General features: G+C 31.6%; 1 protein-coding gene across 5 annotated transcripts; it reads left to right on the forward strand.

Annotated features, from left to right (window-relative positions):
- The first annotated feature begins 612 nt into the window (after positions 1-612).
- LOC8264553 (G patch domain-containing protein TGH) lies at positions 613-9900 on the forward strand. Of its 5 annotated transcripts, none has more exons than XM_015728977.3 (17): positions 624-920; positions 1163-1443; positions 1538-1628; positions 1897-1991; positions 2510-2613; positions 3048-3109; positions 3203-3277; positions 3406-3554; positions 4385-4460; positions 4556-4642; positions 4797-4874; positions 5874-6018; positions 6264-6750; positions 6919-7203; positions 7285-7413; positions 8136-8354; positions 8683-9900. In XM_015728977.3, exons 2-17 carry the CDS (start codon positions 1309-1311, stop codon positions 9466-9468), a joined length of 3003 nt encoding a protein of 1000 aa, XP_015584463.2. In that variant the 5' UTR covers positions 624-920; positions 1163-1308; the 3' UTR covers positions 9469-9900. The 5 variants fall into 5 exon arrangements, with proteins under 5 accessions (XP_048227775.1, XP_015584463.2, XP_015584464.2 ...); XM_015728978.3 differs by having other exon boundaries at positions 624-843; XM_048371818.1 differs by lacking the exon at positions 8683-9900 and adding an exon at positions 7973-8041 and having other exon boundaries at positions 613-1443; positions 8136-8276.
- Positions 9901-18111: the final 8211 nt, after the last annotated feature.

The following is an 18111-nucleotide window of genomic DNA, read 5'->3' on the forward strand; positions in this document are numbered from 1 at the left end:
TTCGCATCACTTAAGAAATTTTTATTTCTATATTCTCGCTATTGTTTAATCCCATTAAAATATCGACAGCAATAATATGTAAAATAAATAAATATTTTATTAATGATAATTAATAAATATATTTTGATATACAAAATAAAAATAAATATCAAATATTAAGAAATATAAATAAATAAATCTATTCATAACAATTATCAATCGTATTGACAGATAAGTAAATTGCAATTATACGGGAATAACACTCAATTCAATAGTGTTAAGCCACGTATCAACTTTATAGATGTATTTTAACGGACTCTATCATTTGAATAGCATATTTAATTAATTTATTTTTTTCACAGCTCTCGTAAAAGAGAACTCAACATTCTTATTATAAATGATGTTAAAGTTCTTATAAAATAAATAAATATTAAAGATATAGAATTTTTATAAATCTACTATTGTTAGTAATCAATTTATCAGTTAAATAAATATTCCTTTATTATTCACCAATGAATGGTTAAATGCTTAAATATTTGTATCAATTTCAATTTACATGGCAAACATTTTGGATCATTTCTCTCTTAAAAGAGTAGAATACGTTTTGACAATAAAAAAGCTAGAAACCATCAAAATAACCGATCATTTGCTTTTGAGATATCAGAGGCTTCAATTTCAATGCTTAAAGTTGTATTCTATTCTGTAGTCTTTTCCAATTTGTTCCACTGCACTGGACAATTCAATTTTATTCAAATTCACTTATTCCCCTAAAGGAAAGAGACTGCGCCAATTATTGTCAACAAAAATAAAGAAGATTGCACTATTGTTCGTGGCAGTCATCGTGATGAATCCTTTCTATGAGTGGTAATCTCAGATCTCTTCTTTGCCTGGCTGTAGTCATTCCCATCAGAGTCCCCGGACTCCCTAAATATCAAGACCGTGTATGTGATCAGGCTGATTTTAACAAAACCCCACTTTTTGAATCTTTATTTGTGCTTTTCTTTTTATATTTTTAACTTTTTCTTATCTCAATATAACTTGAATAACTCCGAAATTAAAAATTATTATTATCATTGCTCAAGTTTTAAATGATTAAATCTAATTAAACTTGAGGTATAATAAACACGTCAGATGGACACATCCAATTATATTTAAGAATTCAGATAGGTAAATCATTATACAGGTAACAAAATCATTAGCACACCTCCCAACATCATTTCTTTGCTACAAGCATGGCAGCGCAGAGAAAGCCCTAACGTTCTCAATATCCTATAAGAATCATTGGCCTTTCAATTTCACACTAAAAAGATCAAAATTAAAGAAAAAAAGATGGATGTGGATGAAGAGGATTTCGTGTTCTACGGTACGCCAATAGAGCGCGAGGAAGAGATCACCAGCCGTAAGAAGAAAGCCGTCGCTGAAGCCTCTGGTCATCTCCGAACCCTAGTTCCTTGGAAGCAAGAGGTGATTAATTAACTGATTTTGTTTTTTATTTTTCTTTTCATAATTTTGAGTTATTAATTATATCTTTTACTGAATTTTATTTGATTAATTTTAGGTTAGAGATGAAGAAGGAAGAAGAAGATTTCATGGAGCATTTACTGGAGGATACTCTGCCGGTTATTATAATACAGTTGGCTCAAAGGAGGGTATGTTAACGTGGGCTGCTTTCAGCACTCCCAAATTGAGCTAATAAAAGTTACTGTTTGATAAAGCATTACCTTAATTTTATTATAAATCATTCAAATTCATATTTAATTTTTCTTATTTGCATATTTGAGTCATAAAATATCCAAAAGAGCTTCTTGCAAATGCAGGTTGCAACCTCAATGCCAAACAGGGCTTAAGCCGTTTGCTTAAAAATTTGTCAAGTCAAGTTGATTAATAGGTTAAACCTTTGATGAAACATTTTTGCAGGTTGGACTCCTCAATCATTTACGTCATCTCGGAAAAACAGAGCTGAAGTTAAACAGCAAAACATTCTTAATTTTTTAGATGATGATGAGAGAGCTGTATGTATTATCACCTTGACTATAAGCTAAATATTTCGATTCAATCTGGTCTGACCCTGATGTTTTGTTTTATATGCAACTTTATTATTTTTTTATTATCTTGTTATATTCATTTGACTTTTATGAGTTCAAGTTAAGATTTTATATCTAGATACTAAAATTTCAATGGTTTGATAGTTCATTATTGTTAAATAGTAGCTTAAAGTTGTTTGCCAATGCCTTTTGAGCAATGTAAACAATCTTCTTCTCATACTTATTATGTGCTTAGTATCCCATTAGTCTCATAGTCACTGGCATAGAATTTCTGCCGTAGCAATGAGTCTTTATCATGGGCACTTCAGAAGTGTGACTGAATCTGTGAGTTAGTTGTGACATTGTGTACTAGAACTACCACTACAAGAAGGCACCCAAAGAAAGGCGATGGAGTGGGGAAGATGGGTTATTTGTATGGACAACTAGAGTTCTATTGATTGGAATTGAAATTTTTCTGTTTAATTCATTCTGGTTATGTACTTTAGGAATTGGAAGATCGTTCCTTGGGGACATCATCGCAGTTTGATACATTTGGCTTTACCGCTGCTGAATATGCTCGTAAACAAGCTGAGAAAGAACAACAACAGAGGTAGTGTTTGTAGTGATAGTTTTTTAGTTGGTGATTATTTTTGGAAATATGTGGAGTTGAGAACTGCTATTGGTGCCCATTTTAACTAGGAATTCCAGAAAGCATAATCTTTTCATGCGGGTGGAAAAATGATAAATTGGATGTTCCACATTTGCTGCAGGTCCTGTTCAATATGGTTTAGTTTTTCCATTTATGTTGCTGAATAGTATTAATAAATGTTTCTGAATGCTCAATCTTAATAGGATGGTAACTTTCTCCGCAAACTTCACAATGTATTGGTGGCATTTAAAAATAGGTCCTGTATGATGTTTAGATTTCACTTGAACATTACTGGCTGCAGCAATTATCTCCATTACAGATGTTTTCTTGTGTCTTTTCTTTTACTAGACCTTAACCCCAGTGTCATGAATGTTTTTCTGCATTTCCATTTGTAGACCATCAGCTATTCCTGGACCAGTTCCTGATGAATTAGTTCTTCCAGCCACAGAGTCTATTGGTTTGTCTCAGCAACTCTTTAATTGGAACTGTATTTTTTTGTTCTCTCTGCAAATTGAGCAACTTTTAGCCTCATCATGCTGCTGCTGGTCAGGTGTAAAATTGCTGCTGAAGATGGGATGGAGACATGGTCATTCAATCAGGGGTTCCCGTGCAAATTCACTCTATGGTAGGTTTTCTTTGTGCCTTGTTTCTTATGTGTGCCTGAGAACTGTACAATCTGTTGCCTTGAGTACTTTCAGTATTATAGTAAATGGACCGATTTATATTATATTAATTTCTGATGTTTACTTGCAGATGCTCGTAGAGAAGCTAGAAAAGCTCTCTTAGCATTATCATCTGACGATGCAAATGTGCATTGCATTAAGTCTGAGCCTGGTGAGGATGATCTTGGAAGCTTAGGGTTCTCTGTGAATGATGATGTTCAAACTTCTAGAAGCACACCTGTGAGAACTTTTTAATGGCTAATTCTTTACATTTTTTCTTTCTTTCTTAGCTGATTTGTGCCCTTAGGAACTTTATTTTACCTTGCGGATTGTATATTTTGTGCCTTCAAATGCTATTGGTATTGCCTGCTACTCTTAGTGATTAACATGTCAGTGCTATAGTCTTTCGTGCGTAATGAAATGTTATGAAGTTATTCATATTTTGAATGAGATGACTATTTTAAATAATGTTGAATGCAAAGGGTGTCCTCTTTGTACTAAGGTTCCAGTTTGCTTGAGGGTCTAGTGATCACCCAAGATGCATTGTTGAGTAGTGGCTGTGGCACTAAGTGTTTCTGATTGTTAATTATGCTAATAATAGAAATAAAGGACATACATAATAACTGTCAAAGAGTTCTTTCTACTGTAACGATGGCCAAAACATCATATGGGATTCTCAACAATCATACATGTATTTAATAGCGATGCAATCAGTGCATCATTCAATCATTATGCTAAAATTTTATATGATTATTTTCTAAATGAGAAGTTATTTTTGCTTCGCACCTCATTTTAATGGAATAGAGAATTTGATCATTTTCTCTGTAAAGTTATACTTTTATGTAACTTATGGTTTCTATCATTTCATTACAACTATGTGATATAGGCTGATGTTGAGTGTTATGCCAAGATTGATGCATTATGCTGATTCTCAGTTGATGTAGATATTTTCCGTGATATAGGGGGTTCTAGAAGCTTATGAATTTAAAAACCTTATAATATTAAATGTATAAAAGATTAATTTCATAGAGGCAGTATAACTAGAGCATCACTTGTTTTCTTTGCTGCAGGTTTTTGTACTCAACCCCAAGCAGGATTTGTATGGTTTGGGGTATGATCCATATAAGCATGCTCCTGAGTTCAGAGGTGTGTTGTTTCTCAAAGTAAACTAGCCTATAGCGAATAACTTGGTACTTGCTAATTCAGTTCTCTCCTAACAGTTATTTTTTGTCCCATTTCAGAGAAGAAAAGGTCACGTGTATCTGATAATAGAGAGCCAGGGAATAGAAAAGCTTTATTAATGAGAGATGGTCTCTTTGGTTTCAAGTGTAAGATCTATTATTTTATGTCTGTGCTCATTTCCTTGTTAACTTGGTTATCTCTGTTCTTAACTCTTATTTATTTGTTCATTTATATGCATGCATCCAATCCATAGATTATATATGTTCAGTTTTATTAAGCTAATTACTTTCTATGCATCAGCAGGAAAGGCTGCTCCTGGCTTTGGCATTGGAGCATTGGAAGAATATGATGCTGAAGATGAGGATCTCTATGGAACTGGTTAGTACATCTCTCGTTTGGCTTTATGATGTTTTCTGTCCGCCATCATGTTTGATTTTGTGAGGAAGATGTTACTCTTAAAGTGAATAATATCACCTTGATTTTCTCTTTTGGAATTGAGATTTGCGCAAATGCACTCTTTTGCAGTTTATAATTTGTTAGCATGGATATTTTCTTTTGTTGCATGAATCTTATCTTTTCCAAATCAATGTTGACAAGCAACTTTGGATTCTACTAACAACGGCAGAACCCGAGGGGACAGTGGGGGCCAGTCCTAGCAATATATTTATTGGTTGTTTAACCTTGCAATATAAGTATTTTATGTTATTGCTTCCCCAAATTTTTATTTATAGCTTCTCACTTTATGTTATGGTTATTCCACTCCTTAAGTTATTTTCAATTTACATTTTTCCCCCAGCTTCATTTTCTGGGTTCGCCAGTGCTTCTATACTTTATAGGCTATAGGCATTATTTATGCTTCATTTGGATTGGCCTTCCCCCTTTTATGGACAAGAACAGAAAGAAAACTAGCGGTCAGTTGTTCCAGGAAACCCATTTGTATTCCCTCAAAATTGGTAGAGTAAGCATTATATCGGTCTTTTTTTTCTTTATTTGTTCATATTTATCTCATCTATGCTGTTCATTGGCTTTAGTCTCCACTTATCTCTGTGTGTGTATCCACTCGCTTTCTCCGTCCAATTCATTTTGAAATGTTAAATACCTTTTCTAATCATTTTAGCATCCAAATGGAAAAATTGCAGCTACTTTACTAGCGTTTAATTTTTTCTCTCAAGATTTATCTGCAAACTTCTTGTTGATATCCATGGTTTTATAGTTTTTGGTGTCTCACCTGTTAATACTTGTTTGCTTTATTATAATTCCTTTTGTATGCTGATATCTATGTTATTAAGTTATTTATGTAAGGGTATATCTGCGGGCATGTCATTCTTGTTTTCTAGCAAAACGGTCATGTTCTTACTAATTATAGTTCTTGATCAGCTTATGATTTTGAAGAAACTTGTGTCGAAGAAGTTGAAGAGCCAGCGAGAATCAGCACAGACCATAAGCAAAAACTGGTATGGAAGGAGCAAGGTGTTCTGCCTGGATTTAGGGTTGCATCAAATTCTGATTACCAATTGGAGAGGTAATTAGGAAATATGTATTTATACAAGTTTTCGTCGAGAGCATATAATTATCAGTATAATAGCAATTGTTCATCTGGAATTGTGTAATTGCGAGGATGAAGTAAATTTGAAATTACTTTGTTCTGTTCTTTTTGTTATCATTATTGTTACAATATGGAGTGGAGAGTTATAATTTGAAATTACTTGTAATATGTATGCCTTAATGCTCTATAATAGTAATACTCATTTTGCAAATCATTGTCAGATTTGATCCTCCAGTAATACCTAAGGATTTTGTGCCCCACCATAAATTTCCTGGTTCCCTCCAGGCTGATGACAAGCACACTATTCCTCCTCCACCTGAGGTTCCTCCTCCAGACGACAATAATTTGAAACTCTTAATCGAGGGGGTTGCAACGTTAGTTGCTCGATGTGGTAAATTATTTGAGGACCTTTCCAGGGATAAAAATCAATCAAATCCATTATTTAGTTTCCTTAATGGAGGAAATGGCCATGAATATTATGCTAGAAAGTTGTGGGAGGAATGCCAGAAATGTAATGATCAGAAGCATCTTGCTTTGGATGGGAAATCATCTTCAAGTGTGCAGAGGATGACTGCAGAGAGCCGTGCAAATTTATTAGGGGAAAAGCCTTTAGAAAGAAGCTTGAAAGAAAATACTTCGTCTGTTGCTTCTGCAGATTTTAATCTCCAGTTCAATCTTTCAGATACATTCATCAAGCCTGCTTCTTATGTAAGTACCTATGAATTTAAGAAGAGTACAGAATCTGTATTGCTGGTCTAGATTGTATTTTCTCGAAACTTTTTTCTGTTGATCACCAATTTCTCTTGGTTGGTTGAGGCTTCTGTAAGGTTAAGGTATAACTATTCTCTTTTTCCTTTTGAATACCCTGTACTTCAGAGTGAGTTGCCTGAAGTAGCAAAACCTTTCAAAGATGATCCTGCAAAGCAAGAGAGATTTGAGCAGTTTCTCAAGGAAAAGTACTACGGAGGACTTCGTTCTATGGATTCTGTTGGAGCTAGCAATATGTCAGAAGCAGCTCGTGCACGTGAGAGATTGGACTTTGAGGCTGCAGCTGAGGCAATAGAGAAAGGGAAGGGGAACAAGGAGACCAAACTCTCTGCACAACAGTTTATGGCGTTTTCGACCGGTGGAGGGACGCAGTTTACTTCTGGTGGATTGGAGGTAATACTTCTAAAGCAAATAGTGTTGATTATGAGGTAATTGCTCTTGGTTGATTTTCCTGAACTGAAATCTCTTAAACAGCAAGTAAAAGATGCTCATGCTGAAGATTTATTAATGAAGAAAATTTATCCCAAAAGAGAAGAATTCCAATGGCGTCCTCTACCTATTCTGTGCAAGCGCTTTGATCTAATTGATCCTTATATGGGAAAGGTATACATCTTGTGCTTGGTTTCTTAGTTTGTATTTGTCAAAAAGGCTATTGGAAATTTGTATTTTCTGTCTCTGTTTGTATGTATGTTTGTTTGTATGTACATATCTGTGCCAGTGTGTGATATCATGGATTACGACCATTGTTTAGTTCAATGAAGTCTTGGGCTTGCAATAACAAAGTTGTAGGTTTGAGGTTTGACAACTGATACATCCACTTCGTGCACATACGCTGGAGGACAAGACTTTTTCCAGCATAACCATAGCTGGTCATGTTCCTTCCTCTCCTATCTACTTTTTAAAATCTCGATATCCTGGATTGTTTCACGTGTTTTTCATGTGATATTAAGGTGGAATACTCTCTTCTCTATCTCGATCTCCCTTCTCTTTCGTGGTGGTTTTCTACACCTATGCTGCGATTATTCTCCCGAGTCTCTAATTTCTATAATTATTTCACTGCTGTTCAACTCGGAATAAGTTAATTTCTTTTCCATTTCTCGTCATTTTTGTTAAAATCATGGGACTTCCCCCTCTGGAGTTTGATCTCTGTTTGTTGCTTCAGTCTCTGTTCCAATATCTAAATTTGGGCCCAGCTTGGTAATTGGAGCTGTAATGATTCAGGAGTGTAAAAGTTCAGTCTCTGGAGTTTGATCTCTGTTTTCTATTTCAGATTTTTGCATATTTGGCTTGTATATGATTCAGGAGTGTAATATTGTCATTTACAGCCACCGCCCCCTCCACGGATGCGAAGCAAGTTGGATTCTTTGATATTCACATCAGATTCTGTCAAACCCACAAAACTGGAAGAAACTACTAATGCAAATAGAGATCGAATTTCAAATCTTCAATCTGGCACGCAAAAAATAAGCAAGGATGCAGCTGATAGTGAAAAGGTAGTTGAGGTACAAGTAGAAAATGTGGAGAGGCCAGTTGACCTTTACAAGGTATAGTAATCTGCTGAACTGATTATGCTAGAATTTCATTGACATGTAAGAAAACTTTGCACAAGAGATGGATAAGCTTATGTTGCCATGTGTAACACCATAATGTGGATAAGCTTATGTTGCCATGTGTAACACCATAATGTGGATAAGCTTATGCTAGTCATTTGTAGTGCCGAGAAATGCAGTTTTCATCAAGAAATTGTTGACTGCAGGAGTAAATTTTGCAAGAACTCTAAATTGTTCAAGCAAGCTAAAATTTTGTTCTTATACAAGCATGTAAAGCTCGATGTGCTGCAACACTTGCTGCTAATGATCATTTTTTTTCCAGGCTATTTTCTCAGATGATTCTGATGATGAGGTTGAAGCCTCTACTGCGAATAAGGTGGAGGATCCAGACAAAAAGGTTGAAGTGGCTCACACAACGTTAAATCGCTTGATAGCAGGTGATTTTTTAGAATCATTGGGAAAGGAGCTGGGCCTAGAGGTTCCCCCTGATATGCCGTATTCAACAAATAAAACCGGGACTTCTACTTCTAAGAAAGACTCTGCTATTGCCAATACGAGGGATGTGAATATCCTGCCAATTGAAAATAAGTCATCTTCCAACCCTAATGCTTCCAATGCAACCTACAGAAATGAAGGGGTTCATCAGGAGATTGCTAAAGGGAGTGAATCCCTAAAGAATGAGTCCGCCCCTCGCAACCCCCCAAGTGGTAGCAGCAGATATATGGAACATGGTGGGCCTAATAGTAGAGTTGGTGTTATTGATTTAGATAAGACATCTCTAGAGGATAGTAAAGCTAAATCTCCCCGCAGTCGCCACCGAAAACTGAGTGGCAGTTCATCAGAAGATGAGAAGAGCAGGAAACATTCCAGGAGACATCGTTATAGTAGTAGTGACTCATATAGCGAGTCATCTAGTGATGATTGGAGTCGGCATCATTCTAGGTCAAAAGGAAGGAAGAAAGGATCCTCTCGGGAAAGGAAGAGCAGCAGTAAAAAGCATTCAAAACGCCATAAGCACAGAAGCAGGGACTCGCCTGAAAGATCTCATCTTAGTACTGAAAAAGAGCGTGCAGGGTCCAAGAGAGAAAAGCGGAAATGGAGGGATTGAATTTTGTCATATAGAAGTACTTGCCAGAAAAATGAGTAGCATATGCCTTCATGGCCTGCATGGCTTAGTTCAGTGGGCGAATTAATGTACTTTGAGCCATTTCCTGGGCTTCTGATAGCCATCACATCGTTTTGCTGGGATTTTTACAAATTCAAAATATCTTATTACAAATCATGGCAAAATCTAAATAATGCCTCAATGTATAAACGAAAAGGGTTAAGAAAGGGATGGGAATTAACTCTATTTTTGATCTACAACGTGTCCATAGGTTTATGTTGGTACTTTGGATCCAAATGCGCTGGTATTTTAGCCATGATGCAGTACTATTTTGAACATTGAAAGAAATTGAAGATTTGAGAGTTTGGTTATGTGTAATGGTATGTAACGATTTTGGATATGGGAATACAATGGGGAGGATGTCATTCTCATGCATTCAAATTTTTATTCCTGGCAGGTTGAGGATATCAGTCATCTCAAAGGGATATGCAGTATGTTGCTAGCTGCTAAGAGGAAGATTGGATTATCTGGCACCATAATTTGTGTCGAGTATTATATACTTAAAACAAGCTCCTTGGTAGATCATGAAAGAGTAATGGAGCGTGTCTTTAATTGGGTTTTGTTTATTTTTGTTTTGGTTGATTGTTACTCTAGACCAGCTAATAAATACACAAAACTTGAGATCCAAACAATGCTACCTTTTTGTCTATTTAATTGCAATTGGTCAGCATAGAAAATGGAAGCTGATTCAGTGGACGTGCTTCAATATAGATATGTTATATAATATAAATTATTTCTGGTAACAGCTAATAACCATGCAGGTCCACATGAGCATGCAAAACCAGTATGGACTTTAATAAAAATAGAAAGTTCAGAATCATTGGGAACTCTTTTAACATGAGATTTTTCTGAGTGTAACAATGAGTGTAGACCTCAATTTTTTATTTGAAGCCCTGATACTGACAGTGAAAATTTCTCTACAGAAAAGAAGTTTCTGATGATTAAAAGAGAGCCTGAGAAGGATAGGAATTTTTCAGGAATTGGAGTTTCTTGTCAGGAACAAGCTTTATCCTATTATACTATAAATGTAAGTATGACTTTAAAAATGTGTCGGATTCTTTGTTCAATATCAGGCATTGATATCGGCTGTTTAAGGAGAGCTCTCCGACATGGACGCTTGTTGACAAGTGCAAGTGGATTGGAGTGGTTGGTCTCTGCTGTAGCTATTGTTACTAAGCTCAGATTAGCTGATATCACCGCCAAGATGCACAAGTTTGAATTTATGGAGTGACGATTGGGTAGTTGGTACCTTGAATATGACAATTTCTGGTCCCCTTATGCCTACGTGGTGCTCTTTTCCTTTTCCTTTCCCTTTCCCTTTCCCTTTCCTTATTTTCTTTATTTTATTTTATTTCATTTTATCCAGGACCCTGATAAACTTTTACACACTCAGTTGACAACATTCCTACAGTTAAACAACAAAACTGCATGTCAAGGATTATCAAGTCTTAAGTCTTTCTATCTATTTATATTGACTATTTTTAGTATATAATTTATCCACAAGCGATTCAGTCTTCAATGAATAAAAAGTGCAGAACAACTTTGTTTTATTTATAATTTGAGACATATTTTACTTGTTAAAGACACACAACTATCACTGGAGTTTCACCTAATAGCTTCAGTTTTTAGGTAAAATAAATTTTTAATATAGTATCGAAATATCAATGATCCAAAAGTTAACTTTTTAAATGGAATGTTTCCTTGACATTACTAAACTAATTATCAATCTCAATGAAAATAGATTATCAATGGTTTAGTTTTTAATTATAAAATAATTAATTTAATAATAAAATTTGAAATTCAGTTATTTTAGTTCATTAATCGTTATTTTATATCTCGCTCTAGTCTATTAAAACCTTACATATTAATCAATGTATATCTTTATAAAAACTTTAAAGGTGAATTTTAAAGTGATGCAATTGCAATGATTTTATAATACTTGTAACGACTCGGAACCAGATCACATGAGATATTATCTGTTTTGGCCCCCCACTGGAATTTTTCTGAACCAAGCACGTTTAACTTTGAAGTTCCTATTACTCCACAGCCAAACAACCAAAAAGTGTCTTATGTGATTAGTTCTAATTTTTACATATATGTTATCAATTATTTCTGTCCCGTTTTGATATGCAATTCGATTCATTCATGTACTCCAATACCTTAGAGTGCTGCCATCCTAGAAGCCTGCCAGAAGCCGCTTTTTGTCCAGGCATTCTGTTTTTTTACTCCGGTGTCCACTTTCCGCCTTCATCGGACCGTTTTTCTATGTCAAACTATCACATGCCCACCAGCTTCCGCTTGGTTCATCCTCGAACCACACATCTACTAGAGGGTTCCTACTCTGATATCATTTGTAATGATCCGAAACCAAATTACATGAGATATTGTCTGCTTTGACCCCTCATTGACCTCACGGTTTTGTACCTTTAGCGGGTTCAAGCACTTCACAGGAGGTCATCCATCTTGAAATTTCTTTAAACCTAAGCACGTTTAACTTTGGAACCCCTATGACTCAATAACCAAAACACGCCTCATATGATTAGTTTAAACTCTTTATATATATGTTATCAACCATTCCCGCCCCGTTTCAACGTGCAACTTGATTCATTCATATATTCTCGTACCTTAGAATACTGTCGTCTTAAAGCCTGCCAGACGATGCTCATTGTCTAAGCATCTTATCTTTTACCCCAACATCCACTTTCCACCTTCATCAGACTGTTTCTCTAAGCTAGACTGTCACAATACTTTTATATATTTATTTAAAAAAATTTACAATAATTTAATTAAATTTACATAAAATATTTTAATATATAATTTTTTTTATATAAAATTACTTACTAAATTATTTTTATGTAAATTTTTTAAAAAAAATTATATAAATTAATTTAAATTATATAATTTTTATTCAATAAATAATCACTATAACTACGATACTCTAGAATTCATTAATATTTTATTCTTATAATTTTATAGGTGAATTCTAGAATATGATAAGTAATTTTTCAATACATTTATATAGTTATAGAATAAAATTATAAAAGTTTAAATTAATTTACACAAAAATAATATTTTTATATATTAAAATATTTTATATAAATTTGATCTAAATTTTATAAATTTTCAAAATAAACACATAAAATCATTAAAAATTATTATAACTATGAAATTTTAGAATTCATTAACTTTATAATATAATAAAAAAACTAAACTCTCTCTTTATGGCTCTTGAAGGATTGAGAGTATCAATAATAATAATAATAATAATAATAATAATGGTAGGTCCTATCTCCAAGTATCAAATCGATACGCAGCCTTAAGAAAATGCCCAAATTGAGTGGCTGTGCGGATTGCCCTAACTTCAGCGTTCAGGCTTCGTTCTGATGTTACCCCACCCCCTTTTACTTTGTCGGTGGCCTTCCAAACTCATATGAATTGATAGATACATACGCATTGCCCTTTTTTGTTCTCAAAATTAGGGCAAAATCCTTTCTGAACTGTTCCTCAATTATTACATTATCCAACTCTTTCACATCCACCTTTACCATTTAATCAATTTATCTATATATATATATATATATATATATATATATATATATATAAATTTTGAGACTTACAATTCTTTTGATACGTGAATTTAATTCTTGACATGTAGAATTTTATTTTAACATATGTACTATTTTTGGTATATATGACTCAAACTTATATATAATTTTATAATTTTTTCTATTAATTTACTAACTAATAAATTATATTCTTAATTAAACATTAATTTTAATCTTAAAAAATAATATATTTATTATATTTAAATATTATATTAACTAATAAATAGTTTTCTAATCAGGATAATGATACTAATCTTATTCTAAAAAATAACTCATTAATTATATTTTAATATTATATTAACTAATAAATTAATTTTTTAATTAAAATTTAGAAAGAAACATCTTAAATTATATTTTTAATAATAAATTAATTTTTTAATTATATAATAAGTTTTTAATTCTAAAAATAGTAATATCAATTATATTATTAAATTATATAATACTAAAATTAATTAATTAATGTTTTTAAAATAATTTTTATATTATTACACTAATAAAATTTTAAATTTTTTAAAATTAAAAATATTTAAGATTAGTTACTTTGCTATTGTTTTTTAAATATTATAAATTAAATTAAATATTAAAAATTTATTAAATTATATCTATCAACTTGATTTTATAATTGAAATAATAATAACGATCGTACAACGCACGGATAAACGACTAGTTACATTATAATTTTAGCATGCTGCTTTTTTTAATTATTATCTGAAAATATTAATGATTTTATTTATAAAAAATTTCTCCAATTCTAAATTAGTTAGGGATGTTATTAATGCCTCTTTATATCAACATTTTATTTTATATTTAATGATAATTTATTTATTAAACAGTCAAATGAAAGATTACGAGTTTGGATATTAGATATAGTTATTTAAATTATTTTTCTTCTTCAATCAAACTTTTTTTTTAATTAAGAAGATTAGTTGTTTTTATATTGCGTTCAACTCTTATAGTTAATATGTATCACGAGTTTAAAAGTATGTTCTCAAACTCATCGAAGTTATATTAAAAGTATGGATGTAGGAAGATTGGATAAATAAATTCATTATCAAATCCATATTAAATTCTTATTAATTGTTCTTATAAAAAAAGTTATCTTAGTAACTAATGTATGAACTATAATTACATAAATTAAGACTAATATTTTATTTTGTAGGATAAAAAAATTATTGTATTTACTAGCTAAAGAATAATTATAGTAATCAAAAGAATTAATATATTTTAATTTTTTAGGATAAATAGTTTTATATAAATTTAATTCCAATTAGGATGTATAATTTGAGTAGAATAAGAAAACGATAAAGAATAAATATTCAAAATTTCTATTACTAAAAGAATAAAAAAATAAGTCTAATTGTATTATAATGATAATTTAATATTTGATATATCAGTTAAGTTTACCTAAAATAGGATACACATAGTTTTGTTTAGTTGAGAAAAAAGTAATTTATAATATAAAGGTAATTCATAGTAAAATATTAAAATTTAAATTATTTGAAAAATTTTATTTTTTAGGATAATTGTCTGCCATTAATTCTAAAGAACGAGTCATATACGATAAAAATATAATTGTTTAAAATACTTATAAAATTAATCGAAATACCAAATATGATAATGCAAACAATTAATAACTAATTCGTATATGCAATAATTTAATTAACTAACTCTTAAGATAAATTATAGTTGTGTTACCATCCAAGAGGTGAAAAATATAAATTAATATTGTTATTTTGGCCATTAGGTATGCTTGCACAGGAGACAGCCAAGATTAGGTGAAGTTCCATACAAAGATGGTTATCCCTTTTAAGATACACTCTATTCAATTTTAGATTACATAATTGGATTATACCAAATACAGAAACAAACAATTTAAATAAAACCCACACCATATAAAAATTGAATCTAAGACCTGATGATATTTGGAGCCTCAAGCTTGACCATTAGGTCAAGTCTTGATTGCCTACATAAAACCAATATTATGGATTAATTTTTAATTTAGTTAAATAGAATCACATCAGTTTTTCATGTTAATAATAGATAAAATAATAATGCATCCTTTCATAATGTATAAATTTGAAATTAAGAATAGGCACATTTAACTCATGAGGGCAAAAATTAAAGAAAATGGGGGTAACTTATTATAATATGGTGAGTGCAAATTAGTGTGGCTTCGTAATGCATATTTAGCTCGTGCAAAAGAGCGCACACACTTCATTAAGAAATCCAAAACTTGTATAAAAGCAAGCCTCAGTAAAAAAATCTCAGCCAAGAAATACTAGCAAATTATATTTAAAAAAAATATATCAAAATTAGAAAAAGAGTATCGTTCTCGAGTCAAATATGCTCAACATAGTTCGTTAGGTTCTTAGGAAAGAATGGACTTTTTTTTTTCTCTAACTAGCATTGTAACTATAAAGACGAAGCACTCCAGCTAGGGCGCATAGATGGTCTTACGATTTTGCAGAGATCTGTGTTTTTTGTAAACAGTCGCTCGAACTTTCTTGCCGACTTCTAAGGCCTCGTCTCTCTTTGCCAACTAGAGGGTATTGCCTAAAAATTTATGTTCTGATCCGGTCTTTCTCGAAACTAGGGCTTCTATTCCTACTCTGTTTGACCGATCGACTCAATCTCATATGAGGTAGCGGGAGAAATTCAACCCAACCTAAGCTAATAACATAGTACTAAAAGGGATAATAATATAAAAAAAGAGAAGATGTAAGCGCATTTTCTCTTGAGAAAAAAAAAAGTTTATAATTTGCATGATATAATTATAATCATATGACCATTTGACTATGGAATTAGCATTCCATAAAAGCAATTATTGATCTTAAGTATTGGGATGCACTGTGACTTGTAGAAAACGTGTTTTGTGCCAGCTTATCCATGGAAACAACCAAAATGATTTGACCACGTTTTATTTAAACAAAATATATAATTAGCCCAGCCATCCAAGTACGCTTTTTAAGGTTTTTTTCTTTTTTTTTTTTTTAATTTGGTTTATAGGCTTTATTTTTTGACCTAATTATGCCACCAAATTTGATGTCTTCTTAAAATTAATTAATTAATTAACACCTGATTGAGAGGTACCGCGTGTGCTGTTTCATACACATTTGCACCAGCTTAATTAATTTTATAATCATAACAGGATAATGGATAATTATAATTAGAAGTTCAGAAATTGCTAAATTACTAGTCAAACGGTCTATTTTTATTACTTGTAGCAAAAGTAATTTGTTTGTGTCAGAAAATTATATAATTTAGGGGTAAATGAAAGAAATAAGTTTGTTAATTGAAATTAAGGGAAGGTGAGGAATTAAACTAAAGTCAACGAAATTCATAAAATTAGGTAAGTGGACAAGTTTTTAAAGAGAAATACATTTAAGAAATATGGTCACAGGAAGGAAGTAGAAGAGTAGGTGGATGGCTCAATTGGGTACTCCTAAAACTCCAATTTTGACTTTTGCATGTGCTGTGCTAAAATAATTGTTTTAATTGAAGATAATATTTTTATAGCCTCTTTACTCAAAATTAAAACATCAGGGAATAATTAGAGTTAAATATAATTTAAGTATTTTGTTGCCAATTGAGAAGCCATGTGGTACCACTCCATCCCAATCGAACCAATTTCGCACTTTGCAAGAGGCATCTCCCCTTTTTATTTTATTTTATTTCGGGTCTTAATTATTTAATTATTTAATTTTCCATTAATAAAACAATTGGCATTTGTGCCACTTGATTCATGCTGTTGTTTTCTGTATTTTTTTAATATCATAATACCGACACTTTTCTAGCCATCCATCTCACCGGTGACACACAAATTAAATGAATTGGATCACACATACAAACAATTTAAATATCTTACGGGTACGTTATCTAAAATTACCATTATATCCTTAGATATCTCTTGAAAATGACTATTCCTTTCCCAGATTAATGTATTACAATTAAATATTTTGAATTAACTCCATATGCTTTAAAGCATCTTAAATTTTGAATTTATAAATATATTTTATAAATTTTAACTAAATACAATATAAATATAAAGTCGAAAAACTATTAAAAAAAGAGTATATCATGAAGTGAAAGTAAGACAAAAGTGACTTTTTTAGATTTAAGTGTAATTTAATTAAAATGGAGAATAGAGAATCAAATTTATAAAAAAAATGTGAAAAATTCATGGCCACAATTAGAGAATCATTGGGCAGATGTATTATTTAATTATAAAAAATCTTCATGGCCAAATTTTCAAAAACTTTATCTTTAAGCTGTCTCCTTAGGCACACTTTTTATAATATGGCTTTTTGGTAAACCAAAAAAATCCTAAGAGCTTCATCTTCATGTTTATTATATAGCTGTACAACATTTTGCACTTTCTACATTCTCTTTTAAAACAACATTAAATAATTAATTCCTTAATAAAAATCTCTTTGTAAACCTTCGACTAAACTATTTATCATGAACCTTTTTTTTTTTTTTAATTTAAAACTAATATATCTTAATTTTCCAAGAGAGAAAGGAAAAAGTAAATAATATATATATATAACGCATATAAAATTATAAAAGAAACATATAAATCAGTCTTTTCAGCTTTTTCTTGATTTTTCGTTTTTACTAATACTTTTGTTGTTTTATATATATAAAGACGGCTAACGAAAGATTCTAAATTCTCTCAATTTCCGCATGAAAAAATAAAAATAAAATTTTGTATTTTAAGATGATAGCTCCAATAATGCATTAATCGCTCATATTAAATAAAGCCAAAAAAAGAGTTTATATATTTTTATATTAGTAATAAAATAGTAATAACAGTAATAAGAATAATAATAATAAATAAAATAAAGAAAGGACCACGTGAATTGCGAATTACAAAAATGCAAGAGAAGAAGAGAGAGAGAGCGAGCGGGCATAGTTTTGTTCGATGTTGACCTTTCAAAGAAGCAAAGCGGCCTCATCATAAGACAAGTGGATTGATTCTATT

The sequence above is a fragment of the Ricinus communis genome, chromosome 1 (assembly GCF_019578655.1).
Source record: "Ricinus communis isolate WT05 ecotype wild-type chromosome 1, ASM1957865v1, whole genome shotgun sequence".
In the NCBI taxonomy this organism is placed as follows: domain Eukaryota; kingdom Viridiplantae; phylum Streptophyta; class Magnoliopsida; order Malpighiales; family Euphorbiaceae; genus Ricinus; species Ricinus communis.